Here is a 16,520-nt window from a genome sequence, read left to right as displayed (position 1 = left end):
AAGAAAGAGTTGTGGTCTTGGTGGGCTCTCCCAGGGAAGAGAGTTTCCAAAAAGCGATTCATCCTGCCGTGCATACCTGGGGGTCAGAGAGGAGCAGGGGAAGCCCACCAGTTTTCCCACGACCCTTCTCCCTCAGAGGACACAAAAGGTGGTTGCAAAACCCACATTGTTCTGTACCCACTGTCTCTAGCTTCTGTTGTGCAAAGTCTGTTGCAATCATTCGGTGGCAAAAGAACTCCTTAAATACCACTCATTGTTATATTTCACCCCAAAAGGGCTTTTTCATCCCTGGCTCTCCAGACTATAAAAATAAGTTAATTCTTGAAACCTAGGGCAACCCTGTCTATGGAAAATACAAATCCATCAGATCTTTTCAGCAGTGCTTTCTCCTCCTTTATGGATGTCTGGACCACCCCCAAATTGATGGGTGCCGGCCTTGCCTTCTTTTTTAATTCTTAACGAACAGTTCCTGTGCCCGAGTCCAACCACAGAAGTGTTGAACCTCACAAAAAACCCAATTGATATGTTCTCATCAGATTCCTTAGCTTGTGGAAGAACATACAGTATAAGGGCAAGTATTGCCCAGCCTCTAATCTCTGGCATGACCTTGAGTCACTTAGTGGGGTCTCCGTTTCCCCATTTATTAAATAAAATGGATAGGGAGTTCTCTGTGATTCTTTCCATTTCTCCTAATGTGTGATTCCCAAGAGGGAGGAGGAAGGGACCAACCTTTGTGGTTCCATGATCTAATTTCCTGAGTACACCTGTGCTTTGCGGTGTGCACAGCCTCTAATGAAAGGCTGTTCAATGTTGTGCTTTGTCTGGCAGGGTCAGACACAGCAAGCAGAGAAAGAGAGAAGAATTTTGGGGAGTGGGAGGTAGGGAGTAGGAGACAGGTCATACATGAGTCTATGAAACAGAGGTTGGAGCTGCAGCCTTGAGGGCAGAAGTTGGCTTGGCCCCTGTCCTTGGACCTAGCTGGGAACTTGTGATGTTGGTGGGGGACCTTGTGAGGCTGTGGGGGTGCAGGAGCTCCTCCTCCATGCCCTGGGGTGGGGCGGGGGGAGGAAAGCATCTGTCCCTGGGGAACTGGAGCGACATTTACCCAGAGAGGCAGGACTGTGCAAACTTGAAAATGCATAAAAACAAACAAACCAGGAGGGAAGAAAAGAAAAATAAGCAACAACTGCACAAAGTCACGGGATGTTTTGCTTTATTCTCCAAACACCACAGTAAAGAGCATCACTTTTGACAGCATGCTTCTCAGCAGGCTATAGTAGAAACAGCTCACTTGACTCTCAGCCGCTTCCCAGGTAGTGAAGGGGCTGGGGCTCCCTTCCCCCTCCCTCCCACACCCCTTCCTCTCTTCCCTCCAGCTCTCCCTCCCCTGCTCCTCCCCATCTATTCTTTCTGTCTCTCCCCTATGCTTCCCCCTCCTCTCCACCACCTCCTCCCTTTCTCCCTCCTCCTTCACCTTCTTTATCCTCCTCATTTTCTTTTCTCTTCTCCCAAGAGCAGTGTGATCTCTAGTGGGCTGTCATGGGAGAGGCATCACTCTAGCAAAATCAATTCAGGCTGCGTGTTCTGACCTAGATTCAAGGGTCTCCTGTCCCAGTGCGGTGCTTGGAATAAATTCAGAGACCCAAGAAAACAGGATCAGTTTTCAATTGAGAGATCCTCCTGTGGAATTCTAGTCTCATTCCAGCTCCACAACAAGTTTGGGGACAGAGAAAATATTAGGGGAGGGAGATAGTAGATGGCAGTGATAGGGGATTTAAGAGGCTTCTTCAATGAGAAAAGCAACATCATGGAGTGAAATACCAGTCTGTCTAAGGCCTTTGTATGTGTATGCACACACACACACACACACACACACACATTCTAAACAGAATCCTCCCTTCTTTACTTCCTTCCCTCCCTCCCACTTCCCTTCCTCCCTCCCTTCCTTCCTTCCTCCCTCCCTCCCTCTCTCCCTCCCTCCCTCCCTCTCTCCCTTCCTTCCTTCCTTCCTTCCTTCCTTCCTTCCTTCCTTTCTTCTTCCTTCCTTCTTTCCTTCCTTCCTTCCTTTCTTCTTCCTTCTTTCTTTCCTTCCTTCCTTCATTCCCTCCTTCACTCCTTCCCTCCTTTTGTCCTTCCTTCTTTCCTTCCTTTCTTCATTCCTTGGTTTGTTCATTTGTTCCTTCCTTCCTCCCTCTCTTCCTTCCTCCCTTCCTCCTTCCCCTTCCTTCCTCTCTTCCTTTCTTCCATCCCTCCTTCTATCCCTCCCTTCCTCCTCTTCTCTTCTTTCCTCTCTCTCTCCTTTCTTTCCCATTCTCCTTCCTTGCTTTTTTCCCTTTCTTTCTTCCTTCTTTTCTTCCTCCCTTCCTTTTTTCTTCCTCCCTTCCTCCCTCTCTTTCCTTCATTCCTTTCTTCTTTCCTTCCTACTGTCTTTCCTTCCTCCCTCCCTCCCTCCCTCCCTCCCTCCTTCCCTCTCTTTTCCCTTCCTTCCTTCCTTCTTCCTTCCTTCCTTCCTTCCTTCCTTCCTTCCTTATTCCCTTTCTTCCTCCCTTCCTTTCTCCCCCTCCTTCTGTCCCTCCCTCCTTTCCTCCTTCTCCTTCTCCTCTCTTCCTCCCTCAATCCCCTCTCTTCTTTCCTTCCCCTTCTCTTTCCTTCCTTCTGTTCTTCCTTCCTTCTGTTCTTCCTTCCTTTTCCTTCCTTCCTTCCTTCCTTCCTTCTTCCCTTTCTTCCTCCCTTCCTTTCTCCCCCTCCTTCTGTCCCTCCCTCCTTTCCTCCTTCTCCTTCTCCTCTCTTCCTCCTTCAATCCCCTCTCTTCTTTCCTTCCCCTTCTCTTTCCTTCCTTCTGTTCTTCCTTCCTTTTCCTCCTTTCTTTCCTTCCTTTCTTGCTTTCTTCCTTCCTCCCTTTTTTCTTCCTTCCTTTTCTTTCCTTCCTCCATTCCCATTTTTATTCCTTTGTTCCTTCCATTATTGTGTCCTTCCTTCCCTTTTCCCTTTACCCTCCCTCCTTTCTTCTTTACATGCTTCCTTCCTTCTACCTTCAATTTTTATGGTCTGCCTTCTCACTCTTCCCCTACAAAAGCTCATTCCACTTTCTCCATGACAGATCATCCAAAGAGCTAACATTTAGGGAAAATAATTGGGGGATGGGATGGGAAATAGATTCTCCCTGTGGCTAGATTACCTTCTAGCTAGGGTAGACTACATAGGGGCTGAGGATAGGCCCAATACTTGAAGTCCAAGATGTTTTTTGAATCTGTGCTCTAATGAAATCTCGTGTGGTGGATTTAAAGGAAGATACAGCAACTCATGTGTAATATTTTGAGTCCAGAATGAAACATCTCAAGACTATGGGTCATTGATTTCTTCTCACAAGTTCACTGGACTTCCCCAGCCTACAAAGGGATCAGATACCGCTCAGGGATCAGATATCTCTCAGAGTAACTGTTGGGTCTCACAGTGTGGGCAATTTCCTTGCAAAGGGAACTCTACCTAAGCATGGTTGTTGTTCATTCACACTGGATACATCCTGACTCTTTTCCAAAATGTTGTCAAAATCTTGTCTATGTCCTGTTCACCTCAGCAGCCTATCAGAGTTCCTGAGCCAGATGTGTGTGGGGATGTCCAAACACCCATGTCGTCATATAAGATCATCAAATATTTTTTGTTCTCTTCACAAAGAAATCTATGTCCCTCTGTTTTCTTGTTCTAGAAACTTAGAGGGTTGGGAGGGAAAAATTCTCTATTCTGTATCCATCCTTGAGATGAAATAATTAGGGTTCAGGGAAGTAAATTAGTTATTGCAACTCATCCAGCATGTTAGTAGCAGAACCAGCATTTGAATTTAGTCCTCAGGGCCTCCAGGGAAAACATCTTTCCTCTTCATCAGAAATTTTAAGATTGCTATCCCACAAGCCAGATGCGGCCACAAATTTGTGCTTGTTCAGCCAGTAATAGTTATTCTCTTTGATTATAAACTTTTTAATATAAGGAGAGTGAGCACACACACTAAAATAAAGCAGAATTCTTTCTCCTCTTGGAGATATCTGAAGATTTGGACACAGTGGGCTTTTTAGTCCACTGGACCAACTTGAACTAGAGTTGAGAAGGGCTGTTTAGTAGGTGTTCAAACAGTCAACTGTACACCAGATCATCTACCTAGTCCCTAGAGGCCACAGGCTCCCTACCCCAATCTCATCTCTGTCTTAACAACTAGAAAAAAATGGATTACAGAGTGAGGGGTCTTTTAGGGTTCCTTCTCCTGGGATACTCATTGCTGTACAAGCAAAAACCAAGCCATATTGTGGTGATATTCAGGCTAACTTTCCAAGTGATCCTGCATTGTTTGTGGCCAAAGCATGCTCCCCTTCATTTTTCATTTTTAACTTCCAGGCTAGTTGAGTAGTGTTCAGGAACACTGTGCTATGCGTGATTGGAATTCCTGTTAGTTGGATGAAACAGTGAACGGTGAGGTAGGCTGGTTTTGAGACCTACTTAAAAGGTCTACGTCAACATAGAACTTGATTATACAAGTAAATATACTAGAATATAGAGCAGAAAAGATTATTTCTGAGTATCAGATTATACTTGTGTCAGGGCTGAGGAAGATTAGAATCTCTACCCTTGTCAAGGTGTGAGAATGTCAATGATAGAATTATATATATCCTTTACCCCATCACCATCTTCCTACTTCCTGACAAATGTCTTAATTTTTTTGCCTTCTTTCATTATTTTTACTGACCTTCCTTTCAAGGGCATTACAATTGTTCCCCTCCCAAGACTTCTGCTTGCTTTTTCTTGTTTTTATTTTTGTTTCTGTGTTTCAGAAATGATAGGCTGTGTCAGGAAGTTATTTGGGAGTTGAGACAGTGTTTACCATTTCGAGATAATGTGTTGATACAACCCTTTCCAACTTATAGAAAAAGTAAAGATCCAGCAGTTAAGGGACAGACACACATTCCCACCCCTTGAAATTTTCTCCAGCTAGAGTACATTTGAGCAAGAGACTGAAACTCTTTGCATCTTTTTTTCTTTTTTCTTTTTTAAATAAAACAGAAAGGTTCAGTGTTTGATGCATAGTATCATTTTGCAATTATGGATAAGTGCTTGTGTAATAATGGCTGATAGAATAGTGAAACAAAAAGCCTGAATTATGAAGATGGTAGTACTGGTATTTAAAGAGAGTTTCCTATTTTATTCTTTAATCAACACCTAAATTTTTGGAAGCACTGCCAAGAATTCTCAAGTACATTTGGAGCATTGCTTTGGGAATTGAATGGCATGCAAACACAATCATTATGCTATGGACCCCATCCTATACACTTTAAACAAGTTGATGATTTCATTATGAAGTCATTCACATTCAATATTGAAATTTAAATTAATTTTTTTTCACTTTTTATAATTGTATTTATTGAATCACCGTGAGAGCAGTTACAAAGCTTTCGGGTCTATGTCTCGGTCATACAATGAAACACCCATGCCTTCACCAGTGCCCATTCTCCACCCCCAACAATCCCAGTATACCCCCATCCCACACCCTCCCCCTACCTATGGGGCAGATGATTTCCACATTAGTCTCTCTCTACTTTGATCACATTCAATATCCTGACACCAGACCCATCATTATTATTTGAGATTTTACCCAACACTCAGATCTGCTGAAAAGGCTACAGTAGACAATTTGTTTTCTATTGCTGGTTATGAATGACATGATGTCACGTGGCTGCAGTAGTGGCCGCACAATTTTGAAATTCCAAAATTTTAACACTTAAATCTGGAGGGATTTCTGCCTAAACCTGCTGGGTTCCGAGATTTGCTCCTGAGTCTCTGGGATTATGGCCGTTAAGCAGCTTTATCAGGAGCCAGAAAAGCCATTTGTGGGCGATGACTTGGGGTCTCGTAGGGGTGGAGAGGACAGGATCGGCTCCACCCCCATCCCGTGAGGCCCAACAAGTTTTGTCACTGTGGGCCCAAACCCAACTGTCCAATGGCCTCTGGAGGATGGCAGTCACCGAGCCACCAAGGGAGAGCAGGTAGAGTGACAACACCCTATCCCCCCTAGGGTGGCCCAGCAACAGTAACGTACTGTGAGGTCCGGACGCATTTCTGTCAAAAGCCACTGAGTTTCGAGATTTGTTTCTGAGTCTCTGGGATTATGACTGTTAAGCAGCTTGATAAGGAGCCAGAGAGGCCATTTGTAGGCGGCGACTTGGGGTCTCGTTGGGATGGGGAGGTAAGGGCTGGTTCCACCCCCATCTGGTGAGGCCCCGCGTGTCTCATCACTGCAGGCCCAAACCTGACTGTCCAGTGGCCTCTGGAGATTGGCGGTCACCAGGCTGCCAGGGAGAACAGGCCGAGGCACAAAACCTATTCCCACCTGGAGTGACCCAGCGCCAGTAACCTACTGCAGGAACAGGACGCATTTCTGCCAAAAGCCTTTGGGTTCTAAGATTCATTTCTGAGTCTCTAGGATCATGGCCGTTAAGCAGTTCAATCAGGAACCAGAGAGGCTATGCCTCCAATTATATAGCTGAGCCAGAGGTGGTTTGTGGGTGTGTTTCCTACATACCTAATTTTTGTCTGTTTACTTTCTTGGTAAACTTTGCCCCAAGTTTATGGAGTCTGTAAAAGGCATAGCAGTAATTTTGGGGTATTTGGAAGTCTGAAGGTGCCATCAGGCTGCTGATGCACTTGCCTTACAGGTACAGATTGACCTGCTAGCAGCATCATAGCCCCAGAAATTTCAATTAATTTTGATTTTAAAATTGGTTAGAGAGGTTATTTATCTTTGTGATAATGGTAACAAACTGGATAGCAAACTTTTAAAGATTTTGCAAACAAAAAATACTCGAGAATGCAAATTACATTATAATAACTAAACATTTAATCTATGAGCCTGTCAAGATACATAAGTAAATTTGTTTGCCTAATATCATTCCCAACTTTACCATCTGGGGAAATCCTTTTTCCATTTTATTTTATTTTTAATGTTTATGAAGTTGTTTCTGATGATCGATTACATTCTATATTCCAACACACATCCCAACAGCATTGCACCTTCCCACACCATTATTTCTTTTTTTTTCTTCTTAAAAATGGAAATTCTGATACTGACTCTTGGAGTTGGTAAGGATGCAGATGAAATGATGCAGGTAAAACATAGTCCCCGATACTTTCCCTTCCTCTCTCCTACCTTTATTTTCTCCTTTTCATCCTCTTTTTAAGTCTATGATTCAGTTTCAGACAGATGTGCTAAATATGCCCAGATGTCTCTCGCACTAAATGCTCTAGTTCTAAATAATGTTTCATGAGAACAAGGTGATCAGGAATGATGAATACCTAGCCCCTCTGGAAACCCACCATGTACATGAGAACAGTTGAGGCTGTGAGAAGTTCTCCAATGAAGACATCGAACTGGTTCATGAATTCAGTGCCCCTCTCCATAGACAAGCATAGGATCTTGGATCAGTGATACAAGTGATCAGAGAGTATTTTCCTTTTATAGTGAAGAGGCCCAGAGTAGAGAGCACAACTTCCAATGGAATGTTAGTGTTTCCAAACAAAGCATTTGTAAGACATTCATTTTTGTTTGAGTGACATGCTGAACTTTACCTTTCCTGGACTTTCACACATGCTGTTTAGTCTACCTGGGTTAGGCTCTATCTCAAGCATTTGAGTGTCTGATCCCTTCATTCCATCCAGGTTGTCGTTTAGACGTCCTCATAGAGGTGTCCCTGAGCCCTTTTGAGCATTGTGGTCTGCAATACTGATACTGAAAGGTTATCAGGAATATCCCTTTACCAACTTTTAACACTCAGTTCTTGTCCATGATCATTTCTAACTGTTATTGTCATACTGTTCCCTTCTCTATCTTTCCTACCTTCTGCCCCACACATCCTTGTGGTTTACTCCAACCATTCACCAGTCCTCTTAGTTTCTATTTTCCCTGACCATGGATATTAGTCCTACAGTATATTCTGACTCATTTCGCTCAGCAATCACGCTCCATGTCCATCCATTTATAGGCAAATTTCATGACTTCATTTTTCCTAACAGCTGCATAATATTCCGTTATATAGATGTACCATAGTTTCTTTATCCATTCATCTATTCTATGGCACTCCCGTTGTTTCCAAATTCTGGCTATTGTGAATAGTGCTGCAATGAACATAGGAGTGGATATGGTGTTTTACCCACATATATTTTGACCCTTTATAATTTCAGTTTAATCTTTCAGTGCTTTCGCTGCATATATCATTATCTAAAACTTGCTTTTGCATTTGGGCCATGTCCTCTAGTCTTTAAATACATGGTGTATGGGTGGGTCATTTGTCTAACCTCTGTGTATTTAGAACACTTCTTGGGAAACAGCAAGCCCCATAGGCAATGTCTGTTGAGTCCAAGAATGGGTGGCTGACATGTCACTGCTGACAACCTTGAGAGATCAGTTATTTTATTGTTGCTATGCTATGGGCTAGGAAACTAAGGTTCAGGCATCCTAGAACCTTTCAAGGTGAAATGAGAGGTGCATGACTGAGCTGGAGAGATTGACTTGCTCAGTTGCAAAGAATTGTGCTCTTTCCACTCTTGGAAATAGCAGTTCTTAGTATACCTATTTCCTACAAAGTGCGTTCATATTCAGAGCATGGGGACAGGGTGCTGAGTTTTTGTTTCTTTGTTTGTTTTTTGTTTGTTTTACTTTCTGGCCTCATAGCGCAGAAAATCCCAGAATTGCTGTCTTTAGAAAGGCTTCAAAAGCCCACTGGTTTTCATCAGAAGAGAGCCTGGCAGCCTTCTGCGAGTAGGGAGTGAGAACAGCCAAAATGTAAGGAGCAGGTCAGAGAGCAATTGGAAGTGGGTAGCTTACAGTGTCAATGGGTTTAAATTGGAACCATGTGGCTCTTTTTCTCCAGTGTTTACACAGCATGCACAGAGGCTTTGTTTGTGTCAAGGCCCGTGTCTTGATTCTGGAGTTGCCATCTTTCCCAGGTCTCCTTGTGGTGCATCACAGAAGCTGTCATGAGCAGGAAGGAGGGCACAGCATTGGACTTTGTCGGCCAGTGCCACTGAATTCCACTTGCCCTGCCTTCTGGTAATAAGGCTGTATGGGAGCCCAAAGCCCATTGGCATAGATCTTCAGATCCATGAACGCTAAATCAAATGCTGGCCATTTTCTGAGTGCTTTAGAAATAAATGAGTTTGTGATGTTTTAAAGATAGGTTTGGAGGGTGGAATCCCCCAAATCTCCCAGTGCACCCACCCACTCACACACACTTTTTAATAAACATCATCCTTTTGAGCAGGGACAGAGAACATAAAGCTATATATCCTGTGTATCCTGAAACTGTCACCTAGAAAAACATCAAAGATCTTCTTCCTCCTCTTCTTCTCTTCTTCTTCATTCTTCCTCTCCTCCTCCTCCTCCTCCTCCTCCTCCTCCTCCTCCTCCTCCTCCTCCTCCTTCTTCCTTCTTTTTTTTCTTCTTCGTTATTATTCCACACCAGGCAGTGATGAAGGCTTACTCCTTGCTCAGGGACCACTTCCCACAGGTTTGGGAAATCATATGGGGTGTCGATGATTGAACCTACATCAGCCATGCTTAAGGTTAATGCCTTACTTGCTGTACTATTGCTTTGACCCCTAGAGATTTTTTCTTAGGATGGTGAGTTTCTCCTTGTTTCCTAGATAAAAATTGAAAATTAAAAACTCAGAAAGCAAATTCAGCTGTGTGTCTACCCTGTGTCAAAGCTTTGGAGTAAGAAGAGCCAAAAAAGGCTTGCAAGATAGGTCAAGGGTTGAATCTCTTGTCTTGGCTTATGTGCCCAACTTGGGTTTAACTTCCAGCAACCCCAAGCATCTTCTGGAGACATTCTGAGCTCTGTTGGGGATAACCTGTCAGTACTGTCCCACAGGGCCAGCCAGAGCAGCACCACATCTAAGGGCCCTAGCACTGAACTGCTGGCTCAGTTGGCTGAATATGGTCAGGTGCGGCCCCTATGCTCCCCTGAGCAATAATTGGCTATCAACATCCCATCACAAAAGATCTAGAGAGGCAAAAGTTAAAGAAAACTGCCCTACCCCCTCCCTCCACACACACAGACGCAGACACAGACACAGACATACACACACACAAACACACACACACTGTCCCAAGCTCCTAGGGTTCGTATTCAGCATTTCAACCTCTGAGTTGCTCAAGAGCCCTTTTAACACATTACCACCTCTAGTGTCTTGCTTTGTCGGAAACAAATACTACATGCTAAACAGTCTTCTTACAACATGAAGTGTTGGGAGATAAATTGGGTGTTGTTCTTTGCTGTCTTGGCATTCTAGTCCAGGTGTGGGGTAAGGTTAACAAGCAGAACTTTGGGAGGTACACATCTGGGTGGGAGCTTACACGAGTAACTTAATCTTGCTGTTCCCTGGTTTTTCCACCTGTAAAATGAATAACACTTAGCTCATAGGGCTGTCGTGAGGATGGAGTGAGCTCATGTATATAAGCAATCCTTGAATAGCCACTAATGTTACTGTCTGTGTAACTGTAAAGTAAGGGGAAAGATCACCCAAGTTACAGGGATGTTGTGTTGTTTCCATTTGTATTCTTTTACATTCCAGCGGTTGGGAACTGTGCTTTCAAGGCATGCTGCTTGAAGCAATAGCCTTAGAGAAAAGAAGGCAGCTTGCCTGTGAGAGGGCACACTTGGGGACACCCGAGAAAGCTTCCCGTGGCAATTCACCTGCAGTAAGGGTAGGAAAAAGATGGAAGGCATGGTCTCTGAAGCTTAGTAACAATTCATAGATCACTTTGTTGTTTATAGACTTCTCCACCCAGTACCTCAGTTGAGTCTCCTGTCTCTGCGAATGGGTCAGATTTAAGAATAATGAAGCTCGGCAAGGTGCTATGCCTTAGCTCAAACCCGGCAGCTACTAGGCACTAGAGCACGGCTTTATTTATACCATTAGCTATGGTTCATTCAGGTGATTTTATGTGCCCGGAGTGCCACTCTGAGCTTTTCCGGAATGATCTGGTTTCATCCTCACAATGATCCTTAAACATGAGTACTATTAGGAAGTATAAAGAGACTTCCATTCAACTCAGTGCGTGGCAGATCAGACCCCCAATGAATAACATGCTGGATTCCTAATATCCTCATTTCACCCAAGCAGAAACCAAGACTCTTCCAGGTCGAAAGCAGTAGGACCCAGGAAGCTTTCAAGGACCAGGACTTGAATCCTGGGGTTTCCGTTTTTCATAACGTGCTCCAAAAGATAAACTTGAACACGGTCCTGCCTCTGGGGTCTTCCACCTTCACTCAAGCCAGCATCTCTTTGTCTCCATCTCCGTCTCCAAACGGTATCAGAGCAAGAGACCGGGAGCCTTTATCTTGCAGCCAGCATCTGGTGGTACTTTAGGAAAGTTCCCTCTGACCCTCTGCTTCCTTCCCTCTCCAGCTGTGTACACTTCGCATGTGAAGCCACAGACTGCCCAGAGCTGGCAGTGAAGAATGCTTCTCTCAACTGCTCCAGCAGTGACCATTACCACGGTGCCCAGTGTACCGTGAGCTGTCGGACGGGCTACGTGCTCCAGATCCAGCGTGATGATGAGCTAATCAAGACCCAGGTTTGTGCTGGGGGCTGCACTTGGAGCCTCTCTCCAATCCAGGAGAAGCTGCCGGGGTGCTGAAAGAGTTTTTAGCTGATTCCCTAGGACTTAGGAGAGTTACCCCCACAGAGTAGCGGTTCCATAAATATGTCCTGATCAAGTGAGTGGGTTCTTTCATGAGTTCTAAGACAGTAGTGCTCCATTCGACCTGCATCAGAGTCTGTGTGGATGCTGAAAGTCTGCAAGACCTGGGGCTGAGCATTTGGCAGTGAAACCTTGGCAGCCTGAACTATGCTCTAGTGGAAGGGGCTGCTTTAGGGAGCGGTGAGTCCTCTGTCAATGTGTTCATTCACTCATCGCTCAACATCTGTTTGCTGGGAACCAGACATTGTATTAGGTGCCAAAGGAAAATATGTCACTAAGATCAACCTCATCCTTTCTCTCGAGAAGCTCAGGGGCCAGTGACAGGGAGTGGACAACTTCGCCATGTAGTCAGTACTATAGAGGGTAGTGCCTAGTGGGAAGGGTATGGAAACACAAGGGGCGTTGAGGAAGGTTCCCTGGAAGAAGAAACAGGAAACTGAGAACTAGAGAATTTGGACAAGAGTAAGAGGGAAGAAATATGTGCTCTGGGCATAGGCAGGAGAGACAGGAGAAACCCAGTTAGAAACTAGAAAGAAAGAGCATGCCACATGTCTCACGGAAAACTCTCTCTCTCTCTCTCTCTCTCTCTCTCTCTCTCTCTCTCTCTCTCTTTCTCTCTCTCTTTGTCTGTCTGTCTGTCTTGTATATACCGTACTCTCTCTTGCTCTCCCTTTGCTCTCTGTCTTTAAGAATAATATCTTTTATTTTAGTCACCATGATTTACAGTACTGCTAATGGTAGAATTTCATGCATACAAAAAAACATTCTAACACCACACACTCCATCCACCAGAGTATCTGCTTCCCTCCTCCATTGCCCCCGTCCCTCCCTGCCCCCGATACTCTTCACCCCCATCTCTACCCCCACCTACCCCCAGTGGATCTGGAGAGTATCATGCTGAGTGAAGTAAGTCAGGAGAGGAGAGGATACAGAATGATCTCATATGTGGGATATAGAGAAGCATAGTAAAGGAATAAAAAATGCCCAAAGGCAGCAGAACCCAAGAACTGGTCTGGAGGTTTCTTTGGCTGAACTCCTTCTTCTCACAGTCGGCCAGAGAACAAGGCTCTGACAGCTTGGTCAGGAGGAAGTAACATGGTCAGAGCTAGGCTGATAAAGGTCCTCTGGATGCCCATGTGGGAGTCTGGTTTTGGGAGCTCCCTTGGCAGGTAGAACACACTGGAGAGGACCTTTGTTCTGCAAGGTAGTGGTGGTGAGCGGCTTGTAACAGAGACACAGCAGACGGTGGCTTCTGGGTTGTCTGGGGCAATGAGGGAGTAGGAGCAGGCAGCAGGTGAACCTTTAGACATCAGGGTTTCAGAGATGTGTAAGGAAAGTTAGCCTTTGCCAGCACCCCACCCTCACAGGGCTCACACCCAGTTGCTGGGAACTCCTGTTTGTCTAGTGCTTCTGGGCTTGACCCGAGGCCCATTCGGGAGCTCAATGACTTGTCTGAGACACCTCCTTCCCTGTCAGACGTGGCAGGTCTGAACTCCTGTGAAAACAATTAGGCAGTTTTTGCAGTGAGGGATCCTGTCTCCCTTTGATGTGTATTTAAGAGAGGGAAAATATCCTTTGACTTTAAAATGCCAGATTAGCAGTTGGCATCCCCAGTCCCCTGGGATTTGGCAGCTTCCTGCTGGAATGGGAGCCTGCAGGCTCTGGTGACTGTCTCTCCCTTGGCTCTGCATCGTGGCCTCTCCTTTCTATCCCCCTCTTCCAGTCTGGTTCAGTTTCCTGTCTACCATTTCACTTTTCTTACCTGGTTCTTTTTCATATCAGCGTCACTCACATGTGGACCTAGCAGATACTGGGGGTGTCTCAGAAAATGACCCATACTTTTCATGCCCATGGTGAGCCTCAGGTATAGAAAGTGACTTGCTTTTGGTCTCAGCGCATGGAGGTCTAATCGCAAGACTTTGGGCTAATATCCACACTGTACCAAGCACTACCATAGACTCCTTACCACCTTCTGCAGAATCAAGATACTAAGATTCATGGATAATATCCTACCACATGCTATGTTTCAGAGATGGTTTTATGAAAGAAGTTAGGAGACCCCAAGAAATCTGAAACTCAAGATTCTCATTAATGCAATGGAAATAATCACCTGGGAAGCTCTACAAAGGCTCTCTACAGATCATAGAGGGAAGCCTTTAGGTTCCATTTATACATATCCTCTTTCCATTTGTGTAACTTAGTGTCTTGGAGCCTCAGTTTCTACTTCTGTGAAATGGGGACTGAAATATCTCATTCATATTGTGACAGTAGCTGCAGCTAATATTAAACACTGAGCTTTCATCGGGTACATCTAGGCTACTCATTTGGGGTCCTTTCTACCACTTCTCACTATGTGCATTTCTGTTTTTCAGACGGGGCCCAGTGTCACTGTCACCTGCAGCGAGGGCAAATGGAATAAACAGGTGGCATGTGAGCCAGTGGACTGTGGCCTCCCAGACCAACATCATGTCTATGCAGCCTCCTTCTCTTGCCCTGAGGGCACCACCTTTGGCAGCAAATGCTCTTTCCAGTGCAGACACCCAGCACAGCTGAAAGGTACCCACCACCCATGGGCTCTTCCTGTCCTTCTTCCCCAACTGGAAAGCCAGAATGTGCTTCCAGTCCTTCCTTTTGGGTCTGAAGTACCAAGGGTTTGCCTGGGTTTGATCTGTTCTGATTTCTTTGCACCAATTGTATTGGTGCAAACTCTCTAGCCAAGCAACTTAGGAAAAGAGAGTATTGGAGTGTTGGCTAAGCAGTATAACGAGAGAGAGAGAGAGAGACAGAGAGAGAGAGAGAGAGACAGACAGACAGAGAGAGACAGAGAGAGAGACAGAGAGAGAGAGAGGGGGGAGAAGAAGAGCATAAAGATGATAAGGAAATCTCATTTGAATCTCATATGGCTAGTTGTACTGAGTAAGATTTAGACCCAGGAAGTCTTAATATGGACCTATTAAGAAGGGAGTCTTATTTTTCCTATCTTCACAGGAGGAAATCAAACTTTAGAGAGTTTAAGATCCCTAACCGGGATCATATGAATAATAGATCCACACTGGAGCCTGTTCTCTCTCCAGTGTCAACTTCTCCTTAGGAATGGCTAGCTGGGAGAGAAGCAGTTGTGGGCAGGAAGCATTGATTTCCAGGGTCAGGCACTAGGGTCTAAGTGAATAAGACCTATTCTGACCTACTGGAGGAGAAGCCCAGACTTGGAAATGATAAGCTAGTGATCTCATGGCATAGAACATCAGTTTTAAAAGGGCTCTGATTGTTCATCAAGCATAACAGATTCTTGGGGGGAAGAACTGGAATGGGGTGGTGCTGTTAAAAAGAAAAGTAAAGAATAACTAATAACTGATTCTTGAAGACTGATGGAACTGAATCCAGAGAGAGGGAGCTGGGGGCATGGACAAGCTCAGAACAAGTAAATGACACTGCTATCATGAATGTCCTTAATGTTCGGTCAAGCATTGGATTTTTACATTACACCCAGAGGTGGCAGGATGTGCTCATTGGCTTACCTTATTAGGAAAAGTGCTCCTTTATCATACACCCAAATGATATCTCACTCAAGCATTACCTGTCTGGTGGGTATGAGCAAATTTCTGTGGGATAAAAGTGGATTTGGAGGTCTATAAACCCCATTACAGTTATATGTGATGCATCAAACAAAAATATTAATAATATTGGGGCCAGGATTTTTAAAAAATGTTGGTGTAATATTATGTAGTCATGATTTTCAGACCTGTGAGCATTTAAAGGTTTCTCTAACTTTTTATGAGGGTAAAAATCTCAAAACGGTCTTGAGTCTTTCACAGGGCTGTCACTGAATGAGGACCAATGTAGTTTTACTCCATAACATGTGTGGGCTACAAAGTGGGAAGAGTCAATGAAATTAACAGTCCAGGGAATGTCTCTTTTAAGACATGAATGAATGGAATATGGCATCATACTACACTGCCTCAGAGGAAAGTGGGAAACACTTCTGGGATACAACCTGGAGGTCCTCTGATTTTTAACCCAGGATTTAAGTTAAAATTTTAAAACACTAATTAAAAGAGTCATAGTCCTGTCATTTGAGCTACTTTCAAAATGTAAATCAGAGAGAGGCAAAGAAACCAGTGGAAATGTTGAACCTCCCTCTCCCTGAGCCCTTTCCTTGGCACCATTTACCTAGATGTGGGGTATATTAATAAACTACAGAAGTCACACTCCTCTCAATCAGAGTCCCTGGGGAAAGGGAGGTGTATAAATTAGTACTGTTGATTACCATCCTCCTTGTGACTAATAATAATTCTTAATCACAGAGAGTCAGACCCACTTACCATTGCCTTTCCACTGAGTATGATGGAAGGGTGGGAGGTGACCCCCACTGGGGAGCTGATGTCCCAGGAGAGCCATCATTGCAATCACTATTGACCTGACTTGGCTCTTCCTTTGAGAATATAGGAACACATGTCTCCTGGGATCTCATCGGCCCTTGAAGTCTCATTGGCATTCTATGTACCTTGGTTCTCAGCACATCTGGTGCTTAGACTCCATGGCTGAGTTTCTGGCTTGGATCAGCTTCCAGCAAGCACCCAAGTTCCTGCAGCCATGTCTCTGGAGTTATCAGTGTGTCCCTTTTCAGGCCAGGGGCAAAGAGTTATCCAGGCAACTTGCCCTCTCCCCCAACCCCCATTTTTTGTTATTAGCTTTACTTTTCTCCCTGTATTTTCCTTTCTCTGGAGCATCTTTTATAAAAAAGAAGTCTTAGCTTTAGATGAGACAGACTAGGATT

The 16,520-nt window shown here is 44.6% G+C and overlaps 1 protein-coding gene across 1 annotated transcript in view; it reads left to right on the top strand.

The window, feature by feature from the left end:
* The window catches only part of PAPPA (pappalysin 1), a 263,826-nt gene that overhangs the window by 197,890 nt on the left and 49,416 nt on the right, over positions 1-16,520 (top strand). The window contains exons 14-15 of the mRNA XM_056138647.1: positions 11,449-11,617; positions 14,116-14,299. Of these exons, the coding sequence (XP_055994622.1) occupies positions 11,449-11,617; positions 14,116-14,299 (353 nt within the window). The remainder of the gene's footprint in view (positions 1-11,448; positions 11,618-14,115; positions 14,300-16,520) is intronic.

The sequence above is a fragment of the Sorex fumeus genome, unplaced genomic scaffold (assembly GCF_029834395.1).
Source record: "Sorex fumeus unplaced genomic scaffold, SorFum_2.1 ptg000129l, whole genome shotgun sequence".
Taxonomy (NCBI): domain Eukaryota; kingdom Metazoa; phylum Chordata; class Mammalia; order Eulipotyphla; family Soricidae; genus Sorex; species Sorex fumeus.
Note: the sequence above shows the minus strand (reverse complement) of the source record. Positions and strands in the feature narration are given on the sequence as shown.